This window comes from Oreochromis niloticus, linkage group LG17 (assembly GCF_001858045.2).
Source record: "Oreochromis niloticus isolate F11D_XX linkage group LG17, O_niloticus_UMD_NMBU, whole genome shotgun sequence".
Lineage (NCBI taxonomy): Eukaryota > Metazoa > Chordata > Actinopteri > Cichliformes > Cichlidae > Oreochromis > Oreochromis niloticus.
This window is the reverse complement of record NC_031981.2, coordinates 23,271,112-23,288,844: the sequence shown is the minus strand read 5'-3', so window position 1 is coordinate 23,288,844 and position 17,733 is coordinate 23,271,112. Positions and strand designations below refer to the sequence as shown.

The 17,733-nt window shown below is 36.9% G+C and overlaps 1 protein-coding gene across 2 annotated transcripts in view; it reads left to right on the top strand.

Moving 5' to 3' along the window:
• Positions 1 to 17,733, top strand: part of LOC100705337 (ephrin-A2) — a 61,523-nt gene extending 43,790 nt beyond the window's left edge. For both annotated transcript variants that reach the window (XM_019347337.2, XM_005475691.4), the window contains exons 3-5: positions 2,081 to 2,373; positions 6,764 to 6,829; positions 9,104 to 17,733. In XM_019347337.2, coding sequence (XP_019202882.1) covers positions 2,081 to 2,373; positions 6,764 to 6,829; positions 9,104 to 9,228 — 484 coding nt within the window. In that variant the 3' untranslated portion in view covers positions 9,229 to 17,733. The remainder of the gene's footprint in view (positions 1 to 2,080; positions 2,374 to 6,763; positions 6,830 to 9,103) is intronic.

Below are 17,733 nucleotides of genomic sequence, written 5' to 3'. Positions count from 1 at the left end.
TACGACCCTTTGGTCAGCAGGAGGTCTCTCACACACACACACACACACACACACACACCTGCATATACATACATACAGTGCCTTGTCTTTGTAACCAAAGGGGGTTGCGAGGGGAGGTGTTTTGTAAACTATTGTTTGAAGTTTGTCAATAAAAGCCAGCGAGAGGAGGCCCTCATCGGGGTCACTTCCATGCTGGACATAGACGAGGCCTCCCTTGCGCAAGTAATCGATCGATCGCTGACTGTCTTGTTTTCATTCATGATGAATAAGTCTCTAGAATTAGCGGGGTTTGTGGGAACAGACCCAACAAGAGTATTTTGGATTAAATGGAGGCTTTTCAGGGAGTTCTTAGGACATCCTGATAATAATGAACTACAGTAGTCCAGCCTAGAATTAATAAATGCATGAGCTAGTTTTTCAGTGTCACTTTGAGACAGGATGTTGCTAATTTTTGAGATGTTGACAAATTCAATAAAGCAGTCTTACATATTTGTTTAATATGTGTATATAAAGGAAATATCCTGGACAGAAACAACTCCAGGATTCCTCACAGTGTTACTGGAGGCAGGGTAATGCTATCCACCTGTAAGCATCTGGCTAGAAACTAAATTTTTAGATTTTTAGGGCAGAGTACAATAATCTCAGTTTTATCTGACGTTATCCAGGTTTTTAAGTCTTTAAGACATTCCTGCAGTTTAACTAGTTGTTGTTTTTATCTGCCTTCATGGATAGGTAGATAAATAGGTAAGTTGGGTGTCATCCGCATAGCAGTGAAAATGTATCATATGCCTTATAATGTTAATGCCCAAGGGGAGCATGTATAATGTAAACAGAATAGACAAGGCAGAAGAATTGAATTCATCACCGGTTTTTGGTGGATTTGCCATAAAACTGAATACCTGTCAAAAACCATGAAAAAAAACTTGAGGTCCACACACTTCACGTGTCTCTTATCTGTCTTTAATGGCATGGTAAAAAATGCATTGAGCCTTGTACTTCTCTAAACTACTTGCAGTAGGAAAAATGAATCCTAAGGCTCTCTTTGATACAGTCAATAACATAATTTCTCCTCCAAAATAATGTACACAAGTTTTCTCAAATAAGGATTGATATAACTTTTTAAAAATTTTCCGTCCCTAAGCACTATATGGATAAAGTTAACTTTATTCTTTACTCTCGTTCTTTCTGATAAAGTTCTCCCACTTCAGTTTTTGTAATGTTAGCCCAAATTTAAATAAAAACTTTGTCTCCTCACTTTCAAGCAACATGCAGTCCACATATCCCGGGAGTTTTGTCTCATTCTTATCTCTCAGCTAGGTTGAGAGTGCCTTGGGTGTCTCCCAGGACACGATAGGGACCTAAACCTGGATGGGTTTTTTCTAATTTGTATATCGGATACTGAAATAATGAAACATGAATGGTTAGCAAATTAATTGGTTTATTTGTTTAACAAAATATTTAATTTAAAATGTAAATATTACATTTTTGTCAAGAATTTATTACAGTAATTAAAAAAACTTGTTTGCTCACTGTTTAATAACAAAATGTTTTGATAACTTTATTAAAACTTTACTTTTAAATCTTCAGTAAAAGTATTTCAAGTATTCAAAATACTGTCCCTAAATACACTGATTTTGAATTGTTCAGACTGTCCCCATTGAGTTACAGATTAAAGTTTCAAATTTTAAAGACTAAAAAAAGTGGTCTGTTTTGTTTGTTGGCTTGTTTATGGCAAATTTTACAAATAAATCACTTAACTATAACTCACAGTTTACTGAGCCCGATTTAGACAACAATTCAATGTTTTTTATGTGTGTATGGAACAAACATTTGTAACTAATACTAAACATCTAAAAAAATGTTCAGATTGTAACAATCTCCAAAAGTTGATTAAATCAGTAAATAATTAAATAAAGTTTGCTGTCTAACTGAATGCTTAAATGATGCTTGCAGGTTGTAGTTTGACCGTTACAGCTCTGTAAGTCATGTATTATTCATGTCACATAAACATGTATTCTGGATTCTGTGTTCTTATCTTCTTAAATAAAAGAGCAATGACCAAATGTATTCTCTTCCTCAGGTTTTTTCAGGGTGATTACACAGTGGAGGTGGCAATCAATGACTACCTGGATATCTACTGTCCTCACTACGAGGCGGCGGAGTCAGCCGTGCACATGGAGCATTATGTGTTGTACATGGTGAACTATGACGGATACATGTCCTGCGACCACCACAGAAAAGGTTTCAAACGCTGGGAATGTAACAGACCACAGAGCCCCAATGGGCCACTCAAGTTCTCTGAGAAGTTTCAGCTCTTTACACCCTTTAGCCTGGGCTTCGAGTTCAGGCCAGGACACGAGTACTACTATATCTGTGAGTACATGGCAGTGTACATACTGTCTGTTTTATTTTGCTAAACTGAATATTACTACTTACTGTGTTATTAGGGTCAGGTTTACTGTGCAAAGTAGATTGATTTCTGCTTGAAGTTGCCAATCTGAAACTATTTTGGAGTCTGAATTATTATTATTGCAGGTCAGATCAGCTGGAATGATTTACTATCAGTGACAGGAAGAATCAACTTTAGCTTTGGGGAAAAGGCAACTCTCAAAAATATTAACGTAGACACAGATTTTGAATTAAAACTAAGCCAAAAACATAAACAACAGAAGAATTTTTTGTTATTTAAAATAAAGTTAGATACTAACTACACTTACTGACCTATTGCAGTGTCTAAGAATAATTCATAATGAATAAACACAGACGTCAATGTAACACACGAGTTTTATGGTGGACACTTTAGCTTTCAATCCTGACCAGAATTTTTCAAACTAAAGAACAACTTGTACAGCATTTTTTCAGTCTCTTAATCGTTTGCAAGCAGTCGAACAAATCATAACGCACTTAAATTAGCATTATTCAGGCAAAATAGTGAAAAATCACACCGCCACTCCATACACCTTGACAAGAAGCAAACTGGTAAGAGAGCTGCTTTTAATTCATACAAATACTTCTTTTAATGTGCAAACTCTGTGCAGAGCATCACCATGTATCCCAAAATTCACGAATGGAGAATAGATTTATAGTCTGTGACATCAATGCAGTTGCAACTATCCTGTTTACGTCATGTTTAGAGCGATATAAATCCTGTCAAAGGCTACTATTCATATCAGTGTATATGGTCTTTAGAACATCCACTGATATGTTTAAGTGTGTTGCTGGAAAGCACACAAGTGCATATTAACTTATTTGGTAAAAAAATAACTGTTTTCCAGCTAACTTCACTACCTGCCCATTTACTCACCTGGTTCTTCCTGCTCTTGTACAATCGCTCTGGAAATGGGCAAAACAGAAGCTCCAGTGTTATAATTTTTTGCTGACCTTTGTGCTGTCTTCATCCTGCTCTCTGCCTCTCTGTCCTCCTCTCTCAGACTTTGTGTTTAGACTCAAATGTTAAATGTAACAGTGATACAGAATTTACAAACCAATAGAAGGCAAAAACTAATCCAGATCAATTTATAGCAATATTTGAAATGAACACAGACTGCTGCTGGACATTGACAGGTAACATCCATTTGACTTGTTACTTGGAACTGGAGCCGTACTGGAACGGTGATGCTAAAGATCACAACAGATGATGTGTCCCTAATACCTGCTGGTGACTCACTGAACAGTAATCTTGTGCAGAAGAACTTCAGAGTTTATGGTATTATTATTATCTTGTCCAGTTTTGAATTGTTTAATAAGCACTGAAGCCCAATTTGACCGGAATAGAAATTGAAATGTTTAACGAACTGAAATAATAAAGTAGCTCCTTTGCTGGCAATTAGAGATATGCCAGCAGACTAACGGCTCAGAAAACTAAACTTAGCTAATAATCTCTAGTAAATTAGGCTTCCTTTGCTAACATTGTTGACACGATTTAAAGAACAAATAAAAATAAGCAGACATTTTGTCACAGCCACGTCCCTGCATTATCAGAGCAGTATGCATGTTTTCTATGTTTAAGTTAAAGTGTTTTAAATCAGGATTACTGATTTGTGTCATAAAATTACCTCTTGATTCCTCTTTATGATTTTTATTTAGGCGATTAGAAGACAATGTTCAAAGATTTTACTAAAATGCATTAGTACTACTGCAGCTACTGCAGTTATTTGTAAGGGTGCTGTGATAAAATTCAGGAGTGTTTGAGCACCCCCAAAAAGAGTCTAAACTCACTTATGCTGCTGACTATACAAAAATGCTGAAGGAGACTGACCAGCTATCAGTTTATACCCTGAAGCTCAAGTGCAGTTGACTAACTGCCATATTAGTTTGAGCCAGAAGCTATATTTGGAACAAGATTGTGGAGTGGTAATTTAACTGCTACTGCTAACTTGGAAACTTGCATTCATATATGTGCAATGCTCACTTACTGGTTGAAATCATTTGTTTTATTAATAGAAAATTCAAATTTCAAAAAGTGACTTAAGACCATTTTTAATACTATAGAACTCCATAATATTGGGGCAGATTAATGAAGCAATAGAAATTTAAACAAGAGCATAAACTTCTAGGCTGTATACTAAAAAATAACCTGTTGGATTAAAATGAAAGAAATATGTAGATCAAGCGCACAAAGTGAAATTATGTTTAGTCAGCATTAACTTTATGTTTTATAACTTTACAGCTGAAACATAACATGATTTTTATGTTATTTTTATTTTTCATTATTGTGAAATCTTTACAGTTATCTCATGTTAATATAGCACAACAGTGCATTTTATGTTGAGTGTTTTTAGTTACCTTATGTTAAACCAATATAATTATTTCATTTTAATATTTATTAAATTTATTATCCGTTAAACTGCCGTCTGAACATGTTTGAAATATATGAATTTGTCTTGGTAATCTCAAATTACACTTATTTATACACTAAATATTTGTTGGTCTACAAACAGACATCTGCCAATGATAAATGCATTTTGGACATCTTTATACTTTAACTAAACATATCTAAAATATCAATTCTAAACACTAAATAAACAAAAACATACTTCTTTAACCAATTATCTGTATTTTCTCAGTATGGCACATTTAAAAACTCGAGTTACATTTAACACAGTAAGCATGTGATGCAATTAATTGAACTGTAAGATAACAGTACTAAAAACATACTACTGATCTCAAGCAAGATAAGGTGCAACAGTGAATTTACAATAGTAAAATTACTAAAATGTTTCATGTCAAAGTAGTAAAGTGAGACTCGGCCCAAGCAAAGTCTGCATTTTAGCTCTTCATTAAACAAAAGCTCAGGAACATGTAACAATCTAGGCCAAAATTTCCTTTAGCTGGATAAGATGGATGTCTCAGAGTCTAGAGATAGAGTGGGGTTATTCTTAATTGCCAGTGTTGGTGTCAATACTATCAATAGTTGGATTGATCTGCTCACCTCTACTTTGTAGTGGCTGAGGCAACGTGCTAGTAATGTTACTCCTGACACACGTCCAACAGAGCAGCCACACTAATAGTAATAAAAATACTTTTTAGAAAAGAATAAAACAAAATCTATAGAGAAGTAAATACCCTAAACATATGACCTTACCTAAAAATAAATTTCCTTTATGTTGTGGCAGCAGACAAATTTCAACAAGCTAGTTTTTCCCCACATGTTACATCACCTTGTGTAATTGCACCACCACTTACTACAGACATTGGTGACAGTTTGTAAAGATCTGTTAATTTAGGTTTAACACTATACAAACAATCTTAACTGACATTATATTTGATTATAAATAATTTGATTATGACAGCATTTGATGTTAGCTAACATTAGCTAGCTGGAGCCTTACATGTGTGTTTCATGTTGCTCGATAACGAGCCAACATACCAGTAAAAAAAAAAGTTTAGTTTTCAGATTGAAAAAAGCAAAATCCCTTCATGGAAAAGTTGTTGTCACACTAATAGATTTGAGGTCATATAACTTCTGTCATGCTCCCATACCTTGTGTGTTTGAGGACCTTTGGGTCTATGACGTCTCCATATTCAACATTAGGAAAACTCAGCGGATGCAATTTCCACCACTGGCCAGGGTTACAACAATGCAAATAAATAATCCACACAAGCACTTTGAAAAATAGTTCAACAATCTTAGAACAATTTTTACATGTCATGTATTGCTTCTGCTTATGGGATTGCTCAAAAGCCAAATAAAACCCAGAATGACAACAGAAAAGCTTTAAAAATGAATCAATATACTCTGGAATGGTGGTGCTCTGCTGTGCAGTGCTGCAACACCTACAAATGTGACCAGAATATCATGGAAAGGTCATCTTAAGAAAACCTTTTCTCTATTGTCATTGGAGAATTCGGCATCAGGAGTTTGCAAATAAACATCTAAACAAAGCAGATTCCTTTTGGAAACAAGTACTGCAAAGTTAAAATATGACTTTGACTACAATGAGCAGTTGTTTTATGCGTAGAACTGATTTGGGGAGAACACCCATTGCTTAAATGCTTCAAAAACAGAGTAAAAACCTGAATTAGGCCTGGGCCTGTACATAATCATATATATAATCATCAGACTTAGCTGCTATGAAAACTATTTAGAATCTGCACATGTCAAAGAGATTGACCCAAAATTTTTTCATGACCTATGACTGGAGAAGCCTTTGGGGGCTTTGGAGCAGTCTTCTTACTAACCAAATCTGGGGTAAAATGTTTGTAGTTTACCTCATGACCATAAATTGTCCATGATTCTCTATCGCCTGTGTTTCCTTCGCAGCATCACCGCATCCAAACTTGGGTAGGAAGCCTTGTCTGAAGCTAAAAATCTACGTCAAGCCAACAAGTAAGTTTCTTTCCTTTTTTCTATTTCATATTTCTGTATAATTTTACACCTCTTCTCCCTGATTTGACTATGAAAGTAAAGAGATTTCTCGATTACAATCACAACACACCTTTGTGAGTTATTAAAAAATAATAACTCACAAAGTTACAATTCCACAATTCAGTGGAATTGTAACCGAACCGAATGTACACAAACTCACTAAGCTGCTATTCTTTCCTCTAAAGCTCAAGATGTGAAACATTTTAAAGTGCTTTAAATTCTGAATAAATTCACAAATTAATGAGTAGCTGAACTGTGTGTGTGTGTGTGTGTGTGTGTGTAGCCTGTGTAGTGTGTAGTAGGGATCAATTGGCTGGAAAGATTAGACACATTCACGGGGAGGTGTACAAAGACATAGTGACTGAAAAACGTGACTGAAGAAGAAACACCTAATGCATCATGGGAATCCCCCATCACCCGGGGCCTATTGTAGCATAACTAAGGGAAGATTCAGGGTCACCTGATCTAACCCTAACTATATAGTTAGAGTTGGTTCAGGTGACCCTGGGATGTTTTAAACCACTGCAGCACAGTACCTTTAATACCTACACCATGCTCTAATCGTTATAATAAAATATTATGGCATACAGTCTAGCAGGATAAGCACAGCGATGAGTCCTCTGTCAGAGGTCATAAGATCACTTGTATCCTTTACTGAAGCTGCTTCTGTACTGTGATGAGCTCTGAAACCTGACTGAAACTCTTGAAATAAACCATTCCTCTAAAGATAATCAGTTAGCTGTCAACCACCCTTTCAAAAAATTTTGAGATAAAATTGAGGTTGGAAATTTGCCTATAATTAGCTAAGACAGCTGAGTCAAGTGATGGCTTTTAATGTAACTACTGCAAGCTTGAAGGTCTGTGGTACATATATGAGATCTAATAATAGATTAAATGCCGTGTCAAGGCTGTCATTTTTCTATCTACATGGATGTTAAAATCACACACAATAATTATTTTTATCTGAGCTGAGCACTAAATCAGATAAAAAGTCTGAGAAATCAGACAAACTCTGAGTAAGGCCCAGGTGGACGATAGATGATAACAAATAAAACAGGTTTTTGAGTTTTCCAAGCATCAGGCTTTCAAATGAATTAAAACTTTCTGGGTCTTTGGTTGATTAACAAGCTGGAGTGGGAGATTCCTTACACCCCCCTCCCCCACTCCTTGACCTATACTTGGAGGATTCTGACAATTAGTAACTCGGGGGTGTTGATTCAAACAAACATAATCATCATGCTGTAACTAGTTTTCTGTGAGGGAGAGTAAATCAATTTGTTGACTAACTGGGACTTAAAAGAGAGAGGCCTAATGTTTAATAAATTTGTCCAGATTTCTAGAAATTTCTAGAAATGAGAGCTGCTCCATCCAAAGTGGGATGGATGCTATTTCTCCAAACAAGACCAGGTTTCCCCCAGAAAGTTTCACAATTATCTATAAAGCCCACATCGTTTTTTGAACACTACTCAGACAGCCAGCAATTTAAAGAGAACATGCAGCTAAACATAAACGCTTAAACGCGTCCTCCTCCCAGTCACTCAGCCATCCTGTTTGGGGGCGGCTACGTTACGTTGGGCTGGACCAGCTACAGGGGCCTGGCTAGCTACGGGTTTTTCAAGGGTGCAAAGCCAATTTATTGATCCTGGCCTCCAGAGCTGCAAACAGGCTACATTTATTACAAGTATCATTGTCACTAAAGGGGGCAGAGAAGTAACTAAATATCTGACACAATGAGCAGGAAAGTGCAGGAGGGACAGGTGAAGAGGCACAGTGAGTAAATACTGTGAATATAATTAGTAAGTGAATCAATAGAGTGAGCACTTTGGATATTGCACATGAAGATTACACTATGAAATAAGACCTTATGTATAAGTTTTTAATTAAATTGGCTACACAGATAAGCTACACAAAAACACCACTGTGCCTTTTAACAGGAACAGAAAGTGATACTCTACCAACACCAAGGTAGCCTTTAATGTGGCAGCAACTAACCCCTTACTTAAAAAGCTATCACTTCACCTAGCTTCTCTAAGCTAATTATAGGCTAATCTCTAACATTTCTTTTATCTAAAAATGATTGAAACAGTAATTGTAAAACAGCTAGACAGGCCCCATCCCCACCCTGACGTAGAAAATTGGATGGATGGAGGTCTGTGAATAAATTTAAAAAATTTGTGATATGTTTATTTGCAGCTCATACTAATTAATGTTGTTCTGATGTTAACTTATTTTCAGATGATTCGGTGTACGACTCTGCGGAGCCCTTCCTAACTGATGATACCACCGGCGGCTGCAGCCTTGCTTTGCCGTCTGCCATGTTGCTCACCCTCCTTCTCATACTCCTCATCTCCTACTCATAGCAGCTTTCCGAGTCAGACCAAGCACCGCCCCACCACCACTACCACTCTGAAGAGAACTTGATGAAGGAAACTAATCTAGCTTCCTCTTACTGAACTTTGACCTTTACCTCAATAATACTCAAAGGCTCCAACAATCAGAGGAGGCAAAAACAGTGGTGGGGGGAGCTTGAGGCTGCATATCAACTCTGTGTGGAATTTCTGGGATCATCCCTGCTCTTCTTTTAATGTTTCTGTCAAGCTGTCATATAAAATTGTGTTACAGATCCACAAGTCAAGACTTTAAAGGATCTCGTGTTAACATTACCAGGTTCCATCTCTGAATATTGGTGCATAATGCTTTATTTTTAAAACTGTGAAGATGATTTATTGTATTTACATCCAACAGCCGCTTCCTGAGTTCTAGACATTGAGATTTATATCCTGCTTAAGACACTAGAGATCGTGTCCTGGTGCATGGTCAATAGTCCAAGTAAATATAAGGTCATAATGACCAAAACTAGCAATATTGCCTTACAATGAGCCATGACCTCAGTTTCACAATCAACCATTGATCAATGGCATAAGTATCAATCACAGCTAGCTAGGAAAAGGCTGCAAAGAGAGCAATGCAAGATGGTGAAAGATGTATTCTTAGGCCTCTTCCTCAGTTGAGCAATGGTCGCTCACTTTTCACTTTTCAGTCTCCTTGACTACCTGCTCAAGTCTTCCTCTTTGTCCAGGATGTGCTCATCCTAGTCTGTCTAGTTTAATGAAACTGTGCACCTACCCTTGTTGCCACAATGGTGTTGCTGTCTTTACGGAATAACACGTGTCTTCCTCTTCTTCATGCTTGTATTGGATGTTGGGGGCTTTGCATTTCTGAGGCAAGCTGCAACTTTCATCTGAAGTTGCTCCACATTTGCCAACCACAAAAATTGTTTCACAATGCATATTTTATCCCTGTTATTAGTTTCACTAGCTGGATTTGTCTTGCCATGAAAGCTCAACTCTTTCTTAAGAATGGCTTTCTCTGCTTGAGAGAGTTGTCTGTCAGACACATTCTTCACCCACTAGTCAAAATGCTTGGTGTGAATTTAGCATACATCTGTCCGTTTCCGCCACGCAGCAAGTAGCTCAGACTTCTGCTGTCTCATCTGTGACTATTCATGCTGTTCTCATCTAGAAGCTATCGGTTCCTGGGTTTTGCCTATTGTGCCTAACTTTTATATGAATGAAATGGAGAAAAGCTCTGATATCCTATCCTGGAACACCACTGAGCCTTTGGTCCAGATATAAATGACAATCTGGTGGACAAACACATCAAGTTCATCGGTCTAGATATAAAAATATTACAGGCAATCATTGTCAGGCTGTGAAATTACTAATTCATACCCATGCAAACTGCATACTGTTTGACTTTGTTTATCCGCATGATCGCAATGTGGGTGTCATCAGGACAATACAACAGAGCAAACATTTTCCCCATACACACCGTGGCCAGGGAAGCTGAAGAACATCATAACAAAGAGACCCTGCGTAGATTTGTTTTTTGTGATTTGGTGCTATGGAATAAAATATAACTGAATTGAATTAAATGTGGTTGTCCCAGTGGAGCATTTGTCAAAGCCGGCAACATGCTGACCAAACAAAAACCACTGATGAACTGCTGTTTGTTAGGATTGGACAGCTTTTCTTTTTCTTCTTCTTTCTTTCTTTCTTTCTTTCTTTTTTTTAAGAATGACCACTGTGAAATCAAACTCTAAAACATAATACACCAAAAATGAAACGACCATTGCTGAACCAAGGAGGGGGCATAAGAGTCTGTTAGATGTCTTTCACCATCTTAAAATGCTGTGATTGCAGCCATTTCCCAGTACTCATCTGCTTTGATCAGTGGTAATGGCAGTTTGCATATTAATGGTGGTACTTGTTTTTGTCATGTAACTGCACTGTTTAAAGGTTGGGGAAGCCTACAGTTAGCTCAGACTGGAGAAGTCACTTGTGTTGCAAGGTTTCTTCCACTGAAAATCATGTGTAAAGATCAAAAGAATAAAGTTCCTGGCACTAAATATCTTAATATCTTGCTGTGCAAGTGGTTTCAAGCTAAAGTTGATAATTGAAGGATTTTAGACAAGACACTGGATAAAAATCCCAGCAATATAGGTAACTTTCTTTTGCGATAGCTGCGAAACAATGTGACAATTATTTAAATGAATACTTTCATCTGTAATTAAACTCATGGTATTTAGGGATTATACAGGTTACAGACAGGTACCTTATTTTCCCAGTAAACTCCCAAAAACCAGGCTATTAACTTTGTTGTAAATTATTATTGTATTTACAACAATGACCCACACAATTACTAACTGCAAACTGTAAAATAAATTGTTTAAGTGTTGATAACTACACTATGAAGTATTGGCTTGTTATATTTAATGCAATTACATTTTATTTGTTGGGACAGAACACAATTTTACTTTCCCTGCGAGCAGCACTATGTGACAGCAGGGAAGACAGAATCCCTTTAAAGCAGAAGAGCAATCTTCCAAAAGCTAGATATAAGGAGGCGCAGCTTTCTGCCATAACTTTACGTAACTGTAACTTAGTTTTATCTTTCAAAAAAAGTGGACATTTATTAGGAAAACTTACTGTGAAGTAACGTTAGATAGGGACTCATTTTCAGGAAAGTATATGAGCAAAATAACAGTTACCTTAAAATCGACCAAAATGTTATTGTATTTTTTTTTCTACTGTTCTAGGCAGCTGTTGGTTTCTGCACTTGTTGGTAACAAAATTAAACATATTATGTATCAGATTTACACATTTTAATTTCTTTGTTAAAATGTACAACTGCAGGTACAGTTTGGAACATTTTCAAAATAAAATGCTCAAGAAATTACTAGACTAGTGGTACATATCTAAAATTAGAAACGTCCTTTCTCAGAGTGATGCTGAAAGTCACATTTATTGCTTCTGTGCTGGACTACTGTAATTCGTTATTATCAGCATTTCCTAAAAACTCGCTGAAGAGCTTTCAGTTGATCCAAAATGCTACAGCAAGAGTACTGACAGGGACTAGAAAGAGGGGATATTTCGCCCATACTGGCTGCTCTTCATTGGCTCCCTGTTAAATCCAGAATCAAATTTAAAATTCTTCTCATCACATACAAGGTTTTGTATAATTAGGCCCCATCTTATTTTAAAGATCTTTACAGGACTGTATCACCCCAGCAGAGCACTTCACTCTCAGACTGTGGGCTTATTTCCCAGGTGCTTGCTCATAGGCGGTTGACTGATTGTTGGGTTTATTCTGGGGTTGGTTATTGTTATTCTAGGGTCTTTACCTTACAATATATTACAACAAATTTATTAGACATATATACACTACCAGTCAAAAGATTGGACGCACCTGGTCAATTAATGTTTTTTCTTTATTTTTGCAAATACATACTGAAGACATCTATTATATGAGTCAAGATATATGGAATTATGCAGCAACAGAAAAAGGATAAATAACTTTATGTTTTAGAATTCTGAAAGTAGCTACCATTTGCTTTGTTGACAGAGCTGCAATGACCTGAAATGGTTGAAATTAAATGGACCATCAGTTGTGTTGTGCAGAAGTCAGGTTGGCACAGAGCTGACAGCCCTATTTGACAATTGTTAGAATTCATATTATGGCAAGGACCAATCAAATAAGTAAAGAGAAACAACAGTTCACCATTACTTTAAGAACTGACGGTCCGTCAGTCCGGAAAATTTTGTAAACTTTGAATGTGTTCCAAAGTGCAGTCACAAAAACCATCAAGCACTATGATGAAACTGGCTCACATGAGGACCGCCTCAGGAAAGGAGGACCAAGAGTCACCTCTGCTGCTGAAGATAAATTCATCTGAGTCACCAGCTTCAAAAATCACAAGTTAACAGCACCTCAGATTAGCGCCCAGATAAATGCCACACAGAGTTCCAGTACCAGACACATCTCTACATCAACTGTTCAGAGGAGACTGTGTGAATCAGGCCTTTATGGTCAAATAGCTGCTAAGAAACCACTACTAAGGAAAAGCACCAAACAAAAGAGATTTGTTTGGGCCAACACAAGGAATGGACATTAGACCAGTGGAAATCTGTGCTTTGGTCTGATGAGCCCGAATTTGAGATGTTTGGTTCCACCCTGGGTGTCTTTGTGCGATGCAGAAAAGGCAAACAGATGGTCTCTACATGCATGGTTCCCACCGTGAAGCATGGAGGAGGAGGTGTGGTGGTGTGGGAGTGCTTTGCTGGTTGAGGATTTATTCAAAATTGAAGGAACACTGAACCAGTATGGCTACCATAGCATCCTCCAGTGACATACCATCCCATCCGGTTTTCGTTTAGTGGGACCATCATTTATTTTTCAACAGGACAATGACCCCAAACAGACCTCCAGGTTGTGTAAGGCCTATCTGACCAAGAAGGAGCATGATGTAGTGCTGCGCCAGATGGCCTGGCCTCCGCAGTCACCTGACCTAAACGCAGTTGAGATGGTTTGTGATGAGATGGACCACAGAGTGAAGGCAAAGGGGCCAACAAGTGCTCAGCATCTCTGTGAACTCCTTCAAGACTGTTGGAAAACCATTTCGGGTGACTACCTCATGAAGCTCATGAAGAGTGGCTATTTTTAAGAATCTAAAATATAAAACATGTTTTGAGTTATTTCACACTTATTTTTTACTACATAATTTCATATGTGTTCACTGATAGTTTTGATGCCTTCAATGAGAATCTACAAAGTAAATAAACATGATAATAAAGAAAAAACATTAAATGTGAAGATGTGTCTGTACTTTTGACTGGTAGTTTATTTACATACATACTTGTATATAGTCCCATAGTTTTCAGTGAATGTAAACTGACATGCACTGTGAACTAATAGACTAACCAGGCTAAGCCATGAAGTCTAAGGAGTTGTCTGTAGATCTCCGAGACAGGATTGTATTGACAAACAGATCAGGGAAGGATACAGAAAAACTTCTGCAGCATTGAAGGTCACCAGGACTCTTCCCAGAGCTGGCTGCTCAGCCAATTTGAACGGTATTATTACCAAAAGGCACTATCCAGGTGACTCTCAGAGCATGAGAAACAAAATTCTCTGCTCTGATGAAACGAAGATTGAAATCTTTGGCTTGAATGCAAAGTGTCATGTCTTACGTAAACCTGGAACTGCTCATCACCTGGCCAATATAATTACTACAGTGAAGCATGGTGGTGGCAGCATCATGCTGTCAGGATGTTTTTTGCCAGCAGGAGTCAGGGTGGAAAACTGTAAGACCAAGTTTAGGGTTAAGGGAAATATTAATACAGTAATCTACATAGAAATCCTTGATGATAACCTGCTTTAGAGCACTTTGAACCTAAAGGGTCAAGACTCTAAGCACACAGCCCAGATAACAAAGGAGTGGGAGTGGCTTTGGGAACAATTTGTGTCCTGAACCAGAGGCTAGACTCGAAGCCAACTGAATGGTTGTTCACCAGTTCTCCACATCCAACCTGATGAAGCTTGAAAGGTTCAGCAAAGAAAAATGGGAGAAATTGTAAGTAGGTATGTCAAGATTGGAGCATCATACTAAAAAAAACAAAACAAAACAAAAACCTGAGGCTGTAATTGCTGCCCAAAGTGATCCAACAAAGTATTTACCAAATACTTATGTACGTTATATTTTTTTTTTTCTTGTCTTGTATAACTTATATATCTTGCATTATGTTGCACGAGATATTGTACAAGTAGATGATTATCCCACAAAAGCCTTTAAACGATTTTTTTCAGCAAGAAAGTTTGAATAGTGAGATCAATGGGACCTAAGGAATTATATCTTGTTAGAATACTTGTGTTGTTTTTAGTACAGCATCTTAGCCGACATATCATACACACACACACACACTTACACAGACAAATGTTGACATACACTGTTAGGATTTTGTTAGGGTTAGGTTTAGACCTTTGTCTGTACAGTTTCTGATTCTTATAATCAGAAGAAGCGGTGGTATAATCAGGTCACTTGAATGTATGTTTGATTTAGCATGACCTTTGTCTATGGCTGAAAATGCTGGAAGCAAGCAGACAACATGAGGTAAGACTTTATTAAAAGTTTACAAAGCTCCCATGTATGAAAACAGAGGCCAATGTGGAAGTGCCTTGAACCGTCATTCTTTTTCATGGCTAGCAGGGTGTAACGCCATTAACCGAAAGAAATGAGATTTGTATACAGCCTCAATAAATATTTTCCCAATTAGGTTATTAGTCAATCACTACCTTTAAGTTGCCTTCAGTACAGCATTATGTTTGTCAAATAGAAAAGCATGTCAAAAGAAAAAGCATGATATACTTTGTCACTACCAGTGACAACAGGATGTCATTTAGAACTATTGTGTGCCCTTCAGCTCATTCAAATTGATAACTTTGGTTTCACAAAACAAGATGACAGTTACTTAAACCAACACTTGACTTGACAATATATATGTGTACTCCTTTTATATACTCTATGAAGTTTCATAAACTCACAGAACAAGCTAACATTGTGTCACAGGTAAAGTAATTTAAAGTAACTTCACTAACTGACAAATCAAACTAATACCTGCATCTACAAGACAATATACCTTCACAAGCGTGAAATTGTGTTAACTATTGTATTTAATAGTAAGTAGTTACTTTTGTAAAAGTGTTAACAAGATAATTAGTTCAGAAATTCATAATTAGTTCAGAAATTCATACTTTTTCAATAATGTAATAAAAGTTCTCTGTAATCACGCTCTCAGTTATAAACCCCAAAAACTTGATTTTGTTCATCTGGATGTGACGTTTTCAGAGGGAGAAATGTTTCGTCAGTCATGGTCTCACGGCCAATGATGAATGGTCTTTGATCATATTAATTATCAAAAGCTGACCTCACAGTCCATTCTTCACCAGTGGTGTTAGTTTTAGTCATTATGCAAATGGACTGTTTAGGTTGGGGAAACCTGCAGTCAGCTGAGACTGAAGAAGTCACTTGGATGAGTGACGAAAAATTTCTCTCTCTCACTGAAAACATCCAGATGAACAGAATCAACTTTTTTGGATTTCTTTACCTGGATGATTGAGCATGCATCAAGATATCAGTTATATAGAAAAGAGTAAAGTGGAATAAAGTGGCTGATTTCTGTCTCACATTATCAGTGTTAAGAAGAAAATGATCTATAGTTCTAACTTTTCTAGTCAATGGTCTTTTGTTTCTGCCAAAGACTCTTGTTAAATATGTCCAATGGATAAATCTTTGGTGTCAGGGTCAGTTAAAGGGGAGGAGTGTGTTTTATTATTTTCTGAACTGTGATGTTTTGTTGTTTAAAAAATGTCCTGTGCAAAACACAAATGAAGAAATAGAAAAATGGCCTTTTACCTCACTGGTGCTGGATTTTTCATGACTGATAAACAGTGACACAGTGTGGTTTTAGATGTAGCCTCTCTTTTGTTCTTCCCATCTCTCCATACCACCCCCTTTTTTTGCTGATGGCTGGACAGTGTGTCCTTGGAAGTAAATAAGCAGGGACTTGTTGAGAAATGCAGTATATCCAATGAACACACTGAGATAGATTCTGATGACGACAAATCACTTGTACTCCAATGAAGAACTAACAAAACAAGGATGTAGACGCTAATGTCTGTATCAACAACACGTTGTTTTTTAAATTTGTATTTTATTTTTTTTCCATCTTTGTGTTTATGAATTTATTGGTAGAACTGAGAAGTGATCAGTCTGATGTTTGTAACTGTTTGTTGTTGTTGTTGTTGTTTTTACATGCATTGCAATGGTCTCTTGTCCTGTGTATTGGTAAGTAATAGATTTGATTTCTTTGTTGAGTTCAGTAAGTATGTAGCATAAGACAATGTGATGGAGGGGAGGAAAGAAATTTAGAGGAAAATAGTTCTGATTGTGGTTTTTGTGAGTGGGAGTGAGAGTGGGCTCGCTCTGTCGTCTGGTTTACAGCGTCTGAGAAAAAGATGTTTTTCTACACTCGAGTGTCTGAATATTTTATTCCTTTTAAGAAAAAGTAATAAGAAAAGTTCTTGTATATTTTCATATTGAATGCAAATGAAATCCTGTTGTAAAACAGGCATTTATCTGATTAGATAAAGAGCTATTGAAAAGTTAGATGTCATCAGGACTTGTGCTAGCACTGCAGGAAGAATAAAACTTCAAAATGCATTTATTTAATTTAAGTAATCTCAGAGAGAAAATGTTAAGGCCTGTGTGAATCTTTGATAAACTTACCACACATAAAATTAAAATAAAATCCACTAAAGGTGCATCTTCCTTCATTGTTGCATTTGACCAATTTTTGACAAGTTCCACTGGCATACAGGAGTCTGTGTGCTGTCACGTATCACACACCCTGTATAAATGTGTAATTAAAGGGAACCCCCCTCAGATATTCACTGTTCTTCCTCCAGACAAATTATTTACTGTTATTTCTGTACATATGATAGTGAACTTATCTCTATTTACAAATAAA